Source organism: Canis lupus, chromosome 11, assembly GCF_003254725.2.
Source record: "Canis lupus dingo isolate Sandy chromosome 11, ASM325472v2, whole genome shotgun sequence".
NCBI lineage: Eukaryota > Metazoa > Chordata > Mammalia > Carnivora > Canidae > Canis > Canis lupus.
In genome coordinates, this window is record NC_064253.1 from 65,247,534 (window position 1) to 65,265,977 (window position 18,444).

General features: G+C 39.5%; 1 protein-coding gene across 6 annotated transcripts in view; it reads right to left on the minus strand.

The window, feature by feature from the left end:
* The window catches only part of LPAR1 (lysophosphatidic acid receptor 1), a 131,958-nt gene that overhangs the window by 40,485 nt on the left and 73,029 nt on the right, over window positions 1-18,444 (minus strand). For all 6 annotated transcript variants that reach the window (XM_025433398.3, XM_025433399.3, XM_025433401.3 and 3 more), the window contains exon 3: window positions 14,887-15,634. In XM_025433398.3, coding sequence (XP_025289183.1) covers window positions 14,887-15,634 — 748 coding nt within the window. The remainder of the gene's footprint in view (window positions 1-14,886; window positions 15,635-18,444) is intronic.

Below are 18,444 nucleotides of genomic sequence, written 5' to 3' on the forward strand. Positions count from 1 at the left end.
GAACTGGAAAGAAACTGTATTCATTTTAGTATTTTGGTTTTCCTCTAAATGGTTTCGAATTCTAAATTTTCCTAATTTTGATTTTTTAATTTTCTTAATCTTTCCTTCTTTCCCTCCTGATGAGTGTGTTACTTCGGTAATCAAGAAAAAAGTCATAAATTTTAAAAAGGGATTCAGGATCTAAAGAGGCAAATGCAGTCCAACAAATACCTCAGTCCTCCACCATCACCTACACTGGAACACACTCAAAAAGCTCATTTACGTAAAGTTCTCCTGATTATACTACTGATTGGATTTTCTCCTTTTGCTCAATTTTTAGATAGCTTTATCTGTACTCCTTTTTTGGTATTTTTGTCACTTCCTGCCTTTTACAATTATCACCTATATACACATGGAATTTTTCCTATTGACTGTGGACTTTAGGATGGCAGGGCCATATTCGCTTCATAACTGCATTTGTCATCAACTTTACTGCCACCCTGTAGTTGGGTCATACTGGTAAATGAGTAGGGATTATACATCTTGGTATTTGTTATTCCAACACACAAAAGGCAACACAGGTCATTTGAACTGAATTGGTTTATACCGAATTAGTTCGTAGTGTTCTTTATAGCACTAAGGGGAAATAACTAGATCCAGTGAGAGGTACCCCAGAAAACAGTTCCATCCCAGAGTGTGAACTAAATATCTGTAAGTCCATCTATATCTGAGGACAGACTGGTCTCTATAGGGACAAAAGCCTTCTGTGCGTCTATGATGTTTGAGCAGAGGCTGAAAGACCACGTGTCCTTCCAGCTTTGGAAGAGGATGTAAATACCATGATCCTGTAGGTCTCATTCCACACCAAGATTTTAGGATTCCATATTCATTGGTTGAATGAATAATTAAGGGATGCCTGGGTAGATGAATGAACTGAAGGGCTGAATCCCTATGTAAGGCTCTCAGCTCCATTCCTTTTTTTTTTTTTTTCATTTTTTTTTCATTTTTTTTTTTCAGCTCCATTTCTATGGGTAGACAGTAGGAAAATGATAATATAGGCCTATAAAAGCAGCTAAGTGGCTCCAAGGAATGACCATGATGGGAAAACAGTTCAAAAGATTAACTGCTGCCACCTGTGGCACTTTCATGACTGCAGAACAATAGGTAGAGCATGCTCTCTCGCAGAAGTGCCAGACAGCATTTCTAAGCACTTCATGTATCTCACTTTATTCTCAAAATAACCTCCCCATTTGAGGAGCGACAAATAATTCTCTCCCCCCAATAGTGAACAGAAGCTGTGAAAGGTAAAAAATATATTGCCCAGGGTCAAAGTTTTTATGTCAGCTGAACTGGGATTTGTAACCCGTGGACAAATCAATCCTAATCCCATGCTCTTTATGCCATGCTGCCTCCAGAAGAAAATGAAGGAACAGCGGGCACAGAATATTCTTTACGTAGCCCATGAACAACTAAAATGATCAATCTGTCCTTCTCTATAAAGGTCTCCATGTAGACACACACAAAACTGCATCAGGTTAACTGCCCAAAAAAGAATATGGCTGCCCTATTGCTTCTCTTGGGGGGATAAAAAGTTTCTCCTTGGAACAGAAAATTGCACGCCTACCTGAAAAAAACATCTTAGACATGCCATGATTTCTCAAGGGACCTTTATAATAAGTCAGTTGCATTTTCAGCCATAAATTAAAGGTGACAAATTTTCCTTGGGTGATAACAGTTAACTAGTGTGGATATTTCAAATATTTTGAGAGTAAAGTCTATTTAGTGCAAAAATACCAATCTTCTTTAGAGTGAGCTTTTCAAGAGCCAAGAGTCTTGTCTTGGGAATACCATTTTCTCCCTAACTCCAACTTCTATTACATTTCTCTCCTCATTCTATTGCTCGCTTTGCAATAGAGACAAACACATAATGTGGGGGCAATCACCAGTCTTAACCCACTGTGTAAGTGGTACCCATAATGTGTCTGTTTTATGCAGGAAAGGTAAAAAATAGATTTTAGAAATGAGCAAGGACAGGTTTAAGGCCAGGTCTATGTGACTCAACTATGGGTGACTGGATGCCACACAGAGATTCCTGCTTCGATAGGTCTGGGCGGGGACCCAGCCATCAGCCTGTTCAATAAGCAGCCCAAGTGATTTACATGCTGGTGGTCCTTGAGACACTGACACAGTGAGGCCCTTCATGGTACAGAGGACGAAACGATCATAACGGTTAAGTGGCTTGCCCGAAGTAAGTGGCAAATTGGAGGTCAGAATATAGTTAATGCCTTTGCAACCACACTACATCACATTTCTTGCTTAGCATTCCAAACTTTTTTTTTTTTTGGTCACTGCTCTATATAAGCAGCAGCTGCAAAAACATTCATAACTTACATTTATGTGACACTTCCTATAAAAAGAGCTTTCACAATCATTATCACATATGATCTTCACAAAAATGTATTATACATATTTGCCAGATGAAGGAATTGAAATTCAGAGAGATTAAGATTATTGCTTGAGATTTTTATATCATATATATTTGGGGCAAAGTAGTAAGATTTCATGAGTCTTGATCTAGAAAGCCCTCAAATGTTAACCATTATTATCATTGTGGGGTTTTTCTGTTTTACGGGCTTTTTTTTTTTTTTTTTTTTTAAGAAACAAAACCATAAATATTGACTCAGGAAAAGTTAAGATTGGTAAAAAAAAAAAAAATTAAAAATAAAATTAACAGCCAAGTGTAATTACTTATTACTAATTAACCCCCTCCAAATATTTTTTTTTTACAAAATTTAGCTATAAAGTAAGGCTGAGGATAAATCAATGTAAGAGCAAAAATGAAAAGTTGAAATGGTAGACATTTTGTTACAATCTGATATGTTCAAAAAAAACTGATAAATTAAGTTGTTTTATAATCTATACAAAACAATCGGTTGTCCTAAGAATTGAAGTTTTTATTTATTTATTTATTTATTTATTTATTTATTTATTTATTTATTTATTTATTTATGAGAGAGAGAGAGAGAGAGAGAGAGAGAGAGGCAGAGACATAGGCAGAGGGAGAAGCAGGCTCCATGCACCAGGAGCCCAACGTGGGATTCGATCCCGGGTCTCCAGGATCACACCCTGGGCCAAAGGCAAGTGCTAAACTACTGCACCACCCAGGGATCCCAGAATTGAAGATTTTGAGGGATGCCTGGGTGGTTAGCGGTTTAGCGCCTGCCTTCTGCCCAGGGCATGATCCTGGAGACCAGGGATCGAGTCCATATCAGGCTCTCTGCATGGAGCCTGCTTCTTCCTCTGCCTATGGTCTCTGCCTCTCTCTCTCTCTTTCTCTCTCTCTCTCTCTCTCTCTCTGTGTCTCTCATGAATAAGTAAATAAATTAACTTTTAAAATTTTTTTTAAAATTGCAGATTTTTAAATCCGAAAAAAATGTAGCAAACTAGAAATGCTTTCCTTAACTGTGCTATACATTCAATTGTTGAAGGAATTAAAATGGACTAGGTATATACAATCCAGAACATACCTTCTCAACAAAAATGTTACTCAGATTTAAATATCTCTATTTTTAAAGACAGTACAAAAATGTCTTTGAGGTCTACACAAAATGATGGGTCAAAATATCCCATAATCTCAATAAGTTATGGAGTAATAAAGCCACCTCCAATGCTATTATAAAAGCTGTTAAGTCTGAATGCTGAGGGACATGCAATGTATTACACTGTAATAGTTAGATCACTTATTATGTGATGTATTACAGACAGATCAACATATAAACGAATGTACTTTCTAATTCTGTTTTTAATGTTTTCTGTTCCTGCTTCTAAATTTACGTAAGGCATTAGTCTTAAAAGAACCAAATCAGACTGAACTACGATATTAAGAAATTCCATTATAGAATTATAATCAGTCTTATTATCTTAGACTTACCACTCAAATTTAGTTTCCACAGAATTCTCTTGTGTTTTAAGTAAACTGTTGTGATGTATTGGTACTTGCAAATAATGCTAGAGTACAAGCATGGTACTTCGGAAATGATGTGTTGTTGCTGTTTTTTTTTTTTTTTTTTTTTAATGAAAACATCTTAGCTTGTCCCCCCCCCCAACTAAGACATTACAATTTGCCAAATTAATAAAGCTAGCGCTTCTAATCTCTACAACTTTTGTGTATTTGATCGTTACATGTGTACTCTGTAGAATGTCCAAACACAGACTCCTGTTTTTGTTCCAAAACTCACTAATTCCAGCTCCTCAATTTATAGCGCAGCTTTTCCTTTGGGGCTGGGGTAACACAGAAAGGAGCATTCCAGGGCACCACGTGCTCAGCAAGGTCACAAATCCCTGCAGCATAACACGGTGAATCACTTGCTGGCTGCAGCAAAGGCTTGTCAACTTTTCACTTCATTCAGTTTCCTGGGCAGGTCCTGCAAGGCTGGGCCCCTAAGTGTATCTTCCCTCTCCTAAAAGAAAGGAAAATAACTCGAGCAAATGAATCCATGCCGGGCCCATGAAGAGAAGCTTTTTGAAGTGCAGAAAAACCCATTCAGAATGAACTCATGGAAAACCCTGCTTAAAATGCAGTGTTCTTTGTGTCAACAAAGGTCTGCTTGGGCGGGATAAATAGGAGAAGCCATGAATTTCCAGTCTCCCTGATGCCAGATTAAATCCCACTGCTTCAAAAAAGACCCTGTTATTGCTGTGTCACCCTAATAGAACTTCTTATTTGCTTTGGATCATCACAATAACTTCTCTATTGGCGGAGGAGACCTGCCAAGGTTTAAGTAAAGCCATGACCACACTCAGTCTAGACACTATCATCTTCACTAAAATACATGAATAAAATGTAGCTTCTCAGAGGCATAAGGCAGGCTGTAATTTAAACCTCAAAGAAAAAATACCAAAGGTACAAACACTAGAAAAAAAAATCCTTTGTTTATATGGGAAAACAAACTTTGTTAAAATACTTTTTTCAAAGAGCGTGATGAAGAATGTGTAAAAAGAGAATAATTCGGTTTAGAACTGGATGTATGTAGTATACAGTATGTTCATAAACCTACGTAACTTCTGAGGCACAAATATAAGATTCTATAAACCAGACATGTCCCTTTATTTGAGACAACTCAAAATAAAACTCAGGAAAATTAAGTAAGTGAAACCCTTTATGTACTTAAATTGATCTCAGGATAATATGGAAACCCTTAAGACAGAGGAAGAAAATCTACACAGAGAGAGCTGATTGCCATCTAAAATGCTTTACTTCCCATCCACCACTGTGTGCCAGAAAAAATAGATCGTGCCCAGTTGAATTTAACTTTCAGATGAACAATGAGTACTTTTATTAGTACATCCCATAAAAATTATTTTTATTTGCTAAATCTGGCAATTCCCATGCACGTATGTGTGTTTATTGTAAGTGTAGGTGTCAATATTTCCTGGCAAGAATCTTTCAGGTCCTGAAACATACATGTCACTACAGAGCCCTTCTTATTTCCCCTGCAAGATGTTAATTTGCATATGTAGAATTTTTTTCTTTTTTGCATATGTAGAAATTCATCCGTTTCCTTATAGGTCAGTAACAAGTCAAACTCATTTACTTCACAAACAATTTGATGTGAAACTGCTAATTGTGGCCAATTTAAAAAAGTGTATTTTATCAGTGCAAAAATGATGGCAAAAAAAATGATAAGCACAATATTGTCTTAAAATTATGCAAGCCTTCTCTCCCACCTCCAGATTTGCAAGCCTAATGGGAGTTATTGTCATATCTAAGTGACATGTTAATTGCAAAACATGGAGGTGTTTTGAAGGGACTGAATATTTAATTCAGAGTGCCAAGACTTACTGAAATTATCTCTTTGCCAAGGTTCACATGGCAACTCCTACAAATCATCTAAGATGTAATTCCTTATCATCATCGTGAAGCCTTTCCTGATACTGCCCAATCAGAAGACAGCATCTTGCATATTTTATCATACTATATTGCATTTATTTAATCTATCTTGATCCACTAAAATGAGAGTTTCTTGAGAACAGGATCCATACTTTCACTGATCTTTGCATCCCTACTTCTTAACAAAGGGCCTATGAGACATTCAATACATATTTGTTGAAAAAATAAACTATTATTAACAAGCTCACACTGGAACTCAGCCTAAAAAAATGTCCTTGACAGGCAGGATGTGGAACTGCCTTATTATAACCACCTTATAACAAATACTCCTTTGAATGAGGCTCATTATTAAACTACGTTGAATTTCAAGCTCTACAGGTATATTTCTATTGTTACTAGAGAGCCTGTAAAATTCTATCCAGAACATTCATTCAACAAATATCTAGAGTTTGCTAAATGCTAGGCCCTATTCTAGGTGCTGGGAAAGAAGACAAAGACCTGCCGTTGTGGAATTCCTATAATGATATTCCAAGGAGACTGATGAAGTAGTAGGGAGAGATTAGAAGAGGACCTAAATATCCTTTATCCTTTTCTTTCCAGGTGAAGAGTGATGAGGCCTCAACCAAAGTAAGCATAGTTGGTCACACTGTAAAGCTGGGACCAAACAGGGAGCAGCAATAAGGTGTCATGACCCCATCCTCTAGCTATTTTTCCATTTATGACAAACATGGTCCTTCATTGTAGGTCAAAAGCAAACAGAATGGTGCCCTAAAAGGTGGTTGGGATGCCAGCTGAGCCCTAGAACATCAGGTCCATTTGAAGGACCTGAGAAGCCCTCTGTAAGATTTGAGAGAGAGAGAGAGAGAACACACAAAAGCGTGCAAGAGGGGGGGGGGGGGGGGGGAGGGGCAGAGGGGGAAGGAGAGGGGAGGGGGAGAGATTCTTAAGTAGACTTTGCACTGATCTTGGAGCCTGACACGGGGCTCAATCTCACCACCCTGAGATCATGACCTGAGCTGAAACCAAGAGTCAGATGCTTAACCGAGCCATTCAGGCACCCCCTGATGACTCTTTCTAATAGATATCAGCAGAGTCACCTGTTCCATTTCAAAATTCATTTTTTTCTAAGTTCATTTTAATGGTTAATGCCATTTAATCTTCAGAGAGTTACCAGGTCAGAACTGCCATTACTGGGATGCCTGAATGGCTCAGCGGTTGGGCATCTGCCTTTGGCTCGGGGCGTGATCCCAGGGTCCTAGGATGGAGTCCCACATCAGGCTCCATGGAGAGAGCCTGCTTCTCTCTCTGCCTGTGTCTCTCCCTCTCTCTCTCTCTCTCATGAATAAATAAATCTTTAAAAAAAACTGCCATTATTTTTGATGCTAATGGGACTTTCAATACATAGAGCTGAGGCTCAAGAAGGCAGACGCAGGCCACTGTGCAGTACAGATGTATCTTTGGAAGAGCAAGGGCCACCCCGAATAGAAGGTACAGCCCCTTAATGGAGGAACCAAAGCTGCTAAAACACAGTAGGAATTTTACACCACATCATAAAAAGGAATCACTACCTCAACCACTAAATCCACTGTTGTACGTATGCTCGTCTGTGGGCACGTCACAAGAGAAAGGAGGCAAGTGCACCTGCGTACAAGACCTAATAGTAACGGAAATTTGCTACCACGTAGCATTTTACATTAGCCAGACCCTATGCTACCTTTGCTTCAACTGAGTCAGCTCAGCAAGTGCTGATCATTCGAGAAAGATCTTAACAGGAGATCCTTAATAGGATCCTTAATAGGATCCTATTAACTATTAACTATTAACTCTGAAACTGAGGGGCTCCTGGGTGGCTCAGTGGTTGAGCATCTGCCTTGGGCTCAGGGCATGATCCCAGGGGTCCTGGGATGGAGTCCCGCATCGGGCTCCCCTTGAGGAGCCTGCTTCTCCCTCTGCCTGTGTCTCTGCCTCTGTGTCTCTCATAAATAAATAGAATCTTTAAAAAAAATTCTGAAACTGAGGCTCAAAGAGATTAAATCATCCACCCCTAGTTATGAAAGCAGTGAGAGTGGAGTCAGAACTTGAATTCTAAACTCTGGTCTATTGCATTCCAAATCTAAGCTCTCAGGCCCTAAGCAACAGTGATTCCCAGTGGTCACCACACACCATTCAAGGAATCTTTGCGATCTTTTAGGACCTTCAATGATAAGGACAAATGTCTGTGCAGCATTCACATGGGGTCTGACAGGAGCGTCAGGAATACAGTCTGAAGCAGACCTAAAATAAGAAAGAGCTTCATGTTCTGACTGTTCTGTTCACACCTCACAAGAAACTCTGTGAGGTTAATGTGGTATTTTTGTGTGTTTTTTTGTTTGTTTGTTTCTGTTTAAAAGTCTCTTCTGAGTAAAAATATTTGAATGAAGTTGGGCAACAAAAGGGCATAAAGAACTGGTATTTGAAAGTTGTTTTTGCTTTCGACCAGGGCCCCGGATTCGGAGTCTGGGCAGCACTGTGGGGTTCCTGTCGAGTGTCTCTCTTGACCACACCCATGGTGCCAAGCCAACCTCATGGCTGGCCAGACAATCGGGGCTCTCATGAATATTCTCTTAGGTTCCACCTCAAAGAGGTCTTAACAGGGATGCCACAGGGACCTTAGGAGACTTGGGGTGGCTCTGGTTCCTCCACAGAGCAACAGGATGTGCAACTGGTCACCAGTGGCCAGGGAATAAGAGCCTCTTGTATCCACTCCTTTTTTTTCCAACAGTGGGGAAGCCTTCTCTTCCTGTCACTGAGCTCTCTATGGGAAAATAAAGCAAAACAATTTATTTGAGATTATCTTCTATAAATGTGCCACTCCCTTTAGTGGGGAATATATATCTAAAGCTAGTCATTAAAGAAGCTGATAGGGAGAGAGCTCATAAGCCCTTGCTATTATTCCATTTCTATTTCTGTGTTTTCTACTAGAAAATTCTACATGGTTGACCCACGATGGTTATGTCCTTATCATTTTATTTAAACAGAGTAATCAGCAGAACTGTAATCTTGGAAATCATATTAGCCAACTTCCTCCTACAGATGAAAGTACAGAGAAATGAATGCATAGAGAAAGTAACTTGCCTAGAATCACCCAGATGGTTAATGGCTGAGTCAGAATAGATCCCAGAGGCATTTACCTTGATGAATATTAATTGAGAAAACACATACACACACACACACACAAACACACACACACACACACTATGGGTAAAATTAACTTGATAAAAACATGAAGACAAATGAGAAATTAATACAATTGCTGATAAAGCTGACAGGATGCTAATATGTGTAAAAATTATATACTATGGGGAAAAAAACTACATACTGTGCAAGTAATTCGGTTTCCAATGACTTTTGTCAAAGTTCATGACAGAGGTTACCAGGTGGTTATAGTTGAGGCCAAATTCAAGGTGACCCCTTCTGTGGGTGCCAAGGTACCTTTACAGCCACAATGTTTACACCTATCCAGGCTAACCACATAAATACATGCTGATGTTCAAAAGGAAGAAAATGGTGGAAATTTTGGATGAGAATGAACAGGATGGAGACATATACAGGAAGAACAGACCCTTTCTGGAAGTCAGCAAATGTGACTTGGGCCACCAGATAACTCAGATCTAAATTTCTCAATGAGTGTGGGAGTTTCAGTCTCTTTCTTTGTAAGGAGAATGTTGAATGGTGTAATTTTTTTGGTACTAGTCGTCATGTACAAGGACTCTTTTGGCTCTAAAATTCTAATCCTGGACAGACCCTTGCTTTAAAACAAAACAAAAACAAAAAAAAAAGAAGTTATCATCTATATAATGGATCAAATCCCATGTTGAAATGTGCTTTTAGAAAGCCAAAAGAAAATGTAAAAAGAATATAAACAAACCAACAAACAGCAGAATCTAGAAGTAGATGACCACACATCCTGCACTGACCAGACTTGGTTGCTGCCTGTTGCTCCTGTGTCCCAAGCAACCAGTGCCTGTTTTCACTACCAAAGCATCTTATTTTGAATGATAAATTATAGGGTAACTCCTATAAGGAGTTGGTGTTCTTTATCTGGGGGGAATCCCTCACCACCTTTGATCACCTACAGGCAGAAGCCTAAGTGCCTTGGTATATTAGGAAGGCTTTGACCCTCCAGTCAAAACTCTCCAGCATCGCCACCATATGCTAATCACACCTGCGTATTCCAGTTCCCCAAAGGTGAGGCGCATTGCTCCCGCTATTGCTTAGCTTCTCCACCCCCATCCTACAGAATGGCGAGCTCCTCCACATGTATCAAGACGTCAGCTCAGTATTGCCTTCTCTGGGAGGCCTCCCTGCCCTCCACCTGGGATCACTCTGCCCATATCTCTCCTGGCACATGGACCCAACTGTTTCCATAGCTCTTTATCTCCTCTACAACACCCTGAGCTCTGTAAAGATGGAGTTTACCATCTTTGTCTTTTTATCCCTTAGCATATATAATTAGTGCCATATAAGTATTTGATGTGTTTGTTGAACTAAATTGAGAAGTATATAAAGATTTGCTAATGGGATATTAGCTGAACTATCTTCCATCGGAGTGAAAAACAATGGGGCTTCTACTCATCTGGCCACCATCACTATTATTATCACCAGTAACAGTTTCTTGTATGGTATGTGAAGAGCCAGCATCCTATGATGGTAGGTCATGGTCTGCAGCCGCCTTACAGCTCAGTTCCACCTCTGCCACTTATAAAATGAGTGATCTTGAACAAGTTCCTTGCCCCACCTTAACCCTGTTCTCTCAGTATAAAACAGGGGAAATACAACTTTCCTTGGTGTAATACGGTGCATGAAGAGTGGTGTCAAGTATTGACCCTGGCGCAGGGGACACAGGTAATAAGTAGAAATTTGGCTTCAGTGGTGATCACTTCCAACCAGAGCAGATGGAATTAGAAAAACCATGACTCCTCCTTGTTCCCCAAAGAGATAAGCCCCATCTGGATTTATTTTGCTTTCTGTCCCTTACTTTCTCCCAGGACTAAGATGCAAAAGCCTCCACACAGTAAATATTATTCACTTTGCTTTTCTAATTGTCCCCAACACAAGTGTCAACACGAGGCATACAGCATGAAAGGCGTAGACTTAAAACTCAAGATAGACTGTGGTCAAATAAGGAAGAACTTCTTGACCGCCACTGATTCAACTATGGGACACACTCAAAAGGAATTCTTGGCAAAATGTCAAGTAAGGAGAGCTCAAGCCCGGGGAAGGATGACAGGGCTTCTTGTTGGAACCTCTAACTCTCAAGTTAACTACACCTTAAGCAAAGCACTCCCTCAATCAGAAGCGCTCGGTGACTGGTACTCCCAACACCGAGCAGTGGAAAGGGGCTAGTGAAATGAAGGAAAAGGAGGAAAAGAATGTTCCCTTGGAGATTTCTTCATCACAGGAAACAAGGCACAGGCAGCTAGGCTGTATCAGTGGCAACAAATGGGATCACAATGTTTCAATTAAATACCAGAACTGTTGGAACTTTTTAACAAAATACAGTTTATGCTGGTAGTTGTTTTTCTTATGGAGAGGCAGGATTGTACCCGAGGTAACAGAACAAAACAAAAACAACCCCAGAAAACCACCAAAACACATGGGCTCTGGAACCAGAGGGCCTGAAATGTATTTTCTAGCTCCTGTCTTTAACTAGCTGTGTGACCTTGGGCAAGTTACCTAATCTCTCTGTTCCTCAGGTTTCACCTCTGGAAAATGAAGATAAATTGATAATTAGGTACCATTACTAGGTAATGAGTAGATACCTACTCTGTAGGGTATTGGTAATAGTATTTACAAATACTGATTTTTCAGGTAGAGTAGTGCTGGGGACATGATTAGTGCCATATAAGTATTTGACAAATAAAAATATTAAGATCCAGGATTCAACTCAAAAGTAGCTTATAGACAACCTTGTGCTGAGAAATGGCTATGGGTATTGCCATGAGAAATCTCAAAGATCTCTTTACGTTGGCTCTTAGGAGTCTGACTTGTTGACCAGCACATCGTTTGCTGATCATGGGAACTGAACAGGTCTGAAGCACAGAGGTCATTCTGACATGGCAAAATGGAAACTGGAGGTTTTTTAACAAAATTAATTAAACCTTAATCACCCCCACAGTAAATGAAAGTTAAACAAACATATTATTGAGGCATTTCCCAAAAGCTGTTGTATTTGATCGGAAGGCCCATAACGTGATAGGAGTGTAGGTAGGTGTGGCTTCTGCCACAGAGCTCAACACAGTGGCATTAACTTAGTGAATTCACTGTGGCTCTCTCTGCTCCCCAGTTTTGAAGGCTCAATGGCTTCGTTTGGTATCACTCATTCACTCAACAGTTACTCAATCAGCACCTACTTTGTGCCAGATACCAGGACAGGTAATGTGGACCAAACAGACAACAAGTTGCTACAGCCCCTGCCTGCCTCCACAAAGTCTGGCAGAAAAGGCCAATGTTAAAAACCAGATGTGCACCCACAAAACTTGACTGTCAATAAACTAATTTACAGCAAGAAGAGCTTCAAGTAGACTGCATTTGCTTCTCTAAGACCAAGCCACGGCTTTCATGCAATAGTTATGACTACCCAAGATTCCAGCAGAGGAAAACATGGATGGTATCAGGCATCGTCTTGACAAACACTGAGCCATTCAGGATTGTGAATTCCCTATTCTAAGCTTTCCAACCACCCATGCCCTCACCTCACCCATTCTCCCATTCTTGCTGCTTTTCTCAAGAAGACTACAATCCATTTATTTTATTTCTCCTTCCCCTATTCCAATCACACACACACACACACACACACACACACACACACACACACATATATCTTGCTTCACCAAATTTCTTCACCTATTATTCTGATTGCAGTTTTCCAAGTTCTAAAAGTTCTTCCATCACACACATAGAGAAATAATGTTACTTATTCCAGAGATGGTTACACATATACAATCTTTACAGAGGCTACTAGTTTAAACCTCAGAGAGCAACATTATTTCTGTTATTTTCACATTTGGGGTTGGCATGGTGGGGTGGAAAGGGCTCTGAAGGGCAGATCTACCCTGAAACTGTTGCCCCATAAACCCTCAAAATAATTTCATTTAACCTGTAAAATAATCTAATGAGGCACAAAAGTTAATTTTATAAAAATTATTAAAGCTTATTAGATACCAGAATGTGCTAGGCATTATACAAAGGGCAAAATTAAAACAAGAACTTGTCAGGTTCATAGTCCAAAGTCAGCAGTCATTCTTTACTGGTGTTTCTATGAACTGTAAGCAGTACTTAATAATAGAAAAAGCACAGCCATAAGACAAGTTTTAACCAACATTCAAAACATCACTAAATAAGCGAATATTTCAGTCAATGCAGAAGTAAAATAACTCACGTTATTTAATTTCACACAAACATAACATTCATGGTAAAGTAAGACAGGGCTTCCGTTGTGCAGCAATTTCAAGGTTTTGTTTTTACTCTTACAGGCCTACCACAGGGTCACAAGCAGGGTACTCAGGTATGATCTCTTTGATGCATTCAATCTAGCCAAAATGGATGAGACTGATGTATCAACCAGAATGTTAGCTTATTTAGCCATAATTAGGGCTCTTTTTCCAGTGACTCAGATTAATCTAAGTCCCAGAGTTTCTGAGGAACCACACAATCCAGGTTACATTCATTCAACACTACTCTACAAACTGATGCAAGGAGCATTAGAGGAACTTTCCACTGAATTTCCCTGAGAAAAAGGTGAAATGCTAAAGATTCTTAAAAATATTTTTAAATTGTGATCAAACACTAGCCCGAATGTAGTCTACGGAGAAAATGTAATTAAATACAGTAATTATTTTAACAAATTTTCACTGGGTGAACTTTTATTTTTTTTAAAAGATTATTTATTATTTGGGATACAAAGAGAGAGTGAGAGAGACCATGAGTGCGCGGGGGTGGCAGAGTGGGATGGGGGGAAGGGACAGAGAGAGTCCCAAGCAGACTCCACACTAAGCATGGAACCCAACACGGGGCTCGACCTAATGCCCCCCAAAATCACACCCAAGCTGAAACCAAGAGTCAGATGCTTAACCAACTACACTATCCAGGTACCCACCCTGGGTGAACTTTTAAAACAGGAACTCTAAGCTCAAAAAGAAATGTTCTGTGCCTGTCCTCTTCTTGGGTACCTCACCAGGAGTCAGCAGAAGGCCTGGAATGTATTAGATGCTCAGGACTATCTTCTGGGTACATAAATAAATAAATATCTTCCCCTGATTATTACCATGGGTTCACCTCTAAGAAAAATAACAAAGGCAAAAGTTATCTGAGTGTATATAAAATAAAATCTTGCTCTTCACCTTAAAATATGAATTTCCACCACTAAAAACATAAAATTAATGAAAATATAAGTTTCCATAAAGATATTCATAGAATGCTATTAATTCCAATCCATTTTGCACAGCAAATCTATATGAAAGCATGGTACTAAAAACAAAAACAAAAACAAAAACAAAAACCAAAAAACATGGTACTATTACCTCCATGTATGTAGTAACAACTACAGAATGTGAAAGATAACTTATTTAGAAACAGTCTCATAAAAATAACTATATATGAAAACATTCATATTATATCAAAGCACTTACTATCTGAAAAGCTGTAATGAAGATTTATAAGGCAAAAGTAACACAATTTGGGCTGTAAGGAAACCTTTTGAAAGCTGGTATTTTCGATACTTGATAGCTAAATTCATTAATGACCTCTTTCACATCATCATCCTTTATAGTACATCACTGAGACATTTCTCCAAAACCAATCTATGATGGTAGGAAGACTTGCATGCTGACTTCTTCACAGACATTTGCTATGAAGTGCCTCATGCCCTTGTAATTTCTGCATGCTCATCGGTTGTCTACCACTATCATAAATGAATATGGTTTATATGAAGACACTGATAACTCATAAAGTAAGTTAACAGTCAAGACAAAACTTACCAAGCACAATGACCACAGTCTTCAGAAGACTCATCATGGTATCCCGATTCCGCCGGGGTCCAGAACTATGCCGAGACATCCTCATAGTCCTCTGGCGAACATAGCCAAAAATATGAGCATAGAGAACCACCATTACGACAAAGGTCACCAAGTTGAAAATGGCCCAGAAGACTAAGTAAGAGTCACTGTAGAGGGGTGCCATGTTGGAACAATTTTCAATATCACAGATGCAGTTCCAGCCCACACTGGGTATAGCACCCATAACGATGGCCATAGTCCAGATGACCACAATCACCACCACCACCCGCCGGTTGCTCATCCGTGTGTGGAGCTGCATGCGGAAAACTGTAATGTGCCTCTCGATTGCAATAGCCAGTAAGTTGGCCACAGATGCCGTCAAGCTGGTGTCAATGAGGCCCTGGCGGAGGAGCCACGTGCTGACAGTCAGCCTCCGAGTGTTGGGTCCTGTGTTGAACATTAGGTAGAAGTAAGCCAACCCAGCAAAGAAGTCTGCAGCAGCCAGATTAGCCATTAAGTAATAAATAGGAAAATGGAAGCGGCGGTTGACATAGATTGCTACCATGACCAGTAGGTTGGCCAACATGATGAAGATACAGACAGTGATTCCAAGTCCCATCACCAGCTTGCTCACTGTGTTCCATTCTGTGGCAAGATACTTTCCACTCCGGTTATAAAAGAAGGCAATGGACTCATTGTAGAAGCACTGTGGTTCATTCATGGCTGTGAACTAAAAGAGAAAGGAAGAAAGATGAAAAAGAAAGAAAAGAAACCCACAGATCCAAATTTAAAGACGTATAGTATGGTAAATGTGGCAAAAAAAAAAAAAAAAAAAAAAAGCAAAGAATCTGAAAATCTGATCCTGCATAATATTCTATTATTATGTTGAAACCCCAAGGCTTTACACTGTATTACTGTCCTCAAGATTAAAGACAGCTGGAGTTAAACAAATGACAAGGTCTGTGCTTGGTGGTTGCATGTCACTGAGGTCTACGAGAAAAGCCACATGACCCAGAAATCTTGCTTAAAATACATGAGACAGATGAAAATTTTGCAGAGAATTGCAATTGGAATATTTACCATAGTGATACCTATTTTGACCTGTTATTTAGGGAATCCGTAAACATAGTTGGTTTATGGATGGGGTATTATTGCTCCATTATTCTGCATTTCTGTTCTCACATAGTATGTTCGATCTGTGACAGTTTGTAGTGCAAATCCCCACAAGGACCATCAGTACCAACATTTCAAAGAGGTCACTATGCATCAAAGCTTCTTTGCCCAAAGCCAGCATTTGCTGTTCGACATTCCTGTGGTCAGCACTGTCTACCCCCATGACTCCTTATCCCCAGAATAGCATTTGTTAACCCATCTATGACGTTTGAGAACTTTTTTCTCTTTGGAGGACATAAGAAATACGTTACCTAATGTAACCTCCGAAGAGCAGTTGACACTTTGGCACCGCTCTACAAAAAAAGTGAAGTGTACTTCAAGTTTTGCTAGAATGTGAAGTGATAATGTTTTATTATGTGTTTTCTTATTTTTCAGCATCAATTAGGATATACTCATTTATTAATTATACTCACTTGAGTCCAAAAAGGACTGAGCAGGTTTACAACAGAATATAGGTGCTCAATAAAACTGTTTAAAATAAAATGAGGAAATAAAAATATATAGAAGAAATGAGAAAATTTCACATCGGAGAGAATAAAATCACTTTTCCCAAAGCCCTGAGTGTGTCTGAGAGACTCCTAAATCAGGAATTTAAGACTGCTCATATCCTTTTTCTTTTTATCTTGTATGTTTAATCGATGACTTAGCAAATCTGAGTTTTAATCACTATTTTTGATCAAATGTTCTATCGAATATCCATAGGTTGTATGTAAATGTTTATCAAACACTGAACCTTCCCAAACAGTGTGAAATGTTTATTAAATGGTTAGTCTTCTGACTTGTCCAGACATCTAGTCTCTCCTCATTTAGACTCTAAGAGCTTTTAGATTATGTTTCTATCATTACACTTACCATGAGCATCATTATTTATCAGCTGTCTGTTCCTTAAGGAGATCATGGCCCAAGAAAAGAGTGAAGACCTTGTCTTACACATCTGGGTATCTTTTGTACCTTCCAAAAAGTCTCATTCTTTGGAGATCTGAGAACCTGGGTTGTTGCATCCCATTCCACCCCAAATCTTGCCAGTCATCTAATTTTCTTGCCTCTCAGTTTCTTGACCTCGTTTCTAATGACCTTCTATTCCATTATAACTCAGCTGCCCACTCCCATGGTCACACCCTGAACTTCGTAACCACTCAGAACTGTCATCCTTGGAAATAAGTGAGACATTTTAATTACTCACCACACTTCCCAATTCTCCAATTTTCTCATTTGATCCCCAGTACATCAGTTCTTTGAAATCACCTATTTCCTTAAGCATCCCACTTTTCCCCCACTGGAGTGCTCTCCCCATCTTCTCCTTTTTCCTTATATAGCTTAGATTTCCTAGTTTTTGGTTCAACCTCTTTCTAATACAGGAACACATTCTCGAAGATTCTGAGGTCAGATCCTTCAGAATTCAATTTTTTTCTGGCCTTAAGAACAGTTACACAGTAGATAATCCTTGGAAAATGTAATATCTCCATCAAAATTTGGAGCCTTGTTCTATAATCATACACATTATTTTCTTTAGCAAAATATATTCATATATACACTAAATTTCATAAATTCATTCTGCACTGGTTTTGCCACTAAGTGAAATATGAAAAAATCTTCAGTTTTCAGACCTTGAATTTTTTAACTTCAGGTAAGGAAGAGGGCACCTTCCTCTTTTCGTCTACTTGTCCCAGTGTACTTCCATTACAGTTTCTTAGAATAAAGAATAACACCAGTTTTGGATGAATGCAGTTTGTTGCCAATTCCATACCGACACCAAGGCTAAATTCATGATGTCTAACCTCAACTTCAGGACTTCTGGAGCACAAGGGGTCTGGTTTTCCCATACTCTCCCTGTTAAGCGTCTACTCAACTGGTCTACTTTATTCCACCTTCGTGACCACCAGCATTATTACTATGGTGGTTTCCTAAGTGTTCTTTCTACCCAGCACCAAGCTCCTCTCTCCAGTGATCTTTCCAAAAGACAAAGTTGACCAAGCTATTCTACTGAAAATGCTTCAATGGCTTACAAGTGCACTTAAGATAAAAATCTATACTCTTCAACCACCTTATCAGGCCTCACCTGCCCTCCAGCCTCACCTCAAACTATTAATGACTTCCAACTCTCCGCTTCAGCCCTACACAACATGTTGTGCTCTCCCTCATCTCTGGTTCTCAGAACAGTGGTTTCCTCTACCAGGATCACTTGAAGGGTTTCTAAAACAGATTTCTGGCCACATCCTGAAAGCTTCTGGTTCAGGAGATGTAAAATGGGGATCCACGTGACACTGATGCTGCTGGTCCAAAGACCACACTTTGAGTCCCACTGGCCTAGAACAACCTTCCCTCAATTTTCACCTGGCTCCCCTGTTCTCATTCTTCATGCAGTTG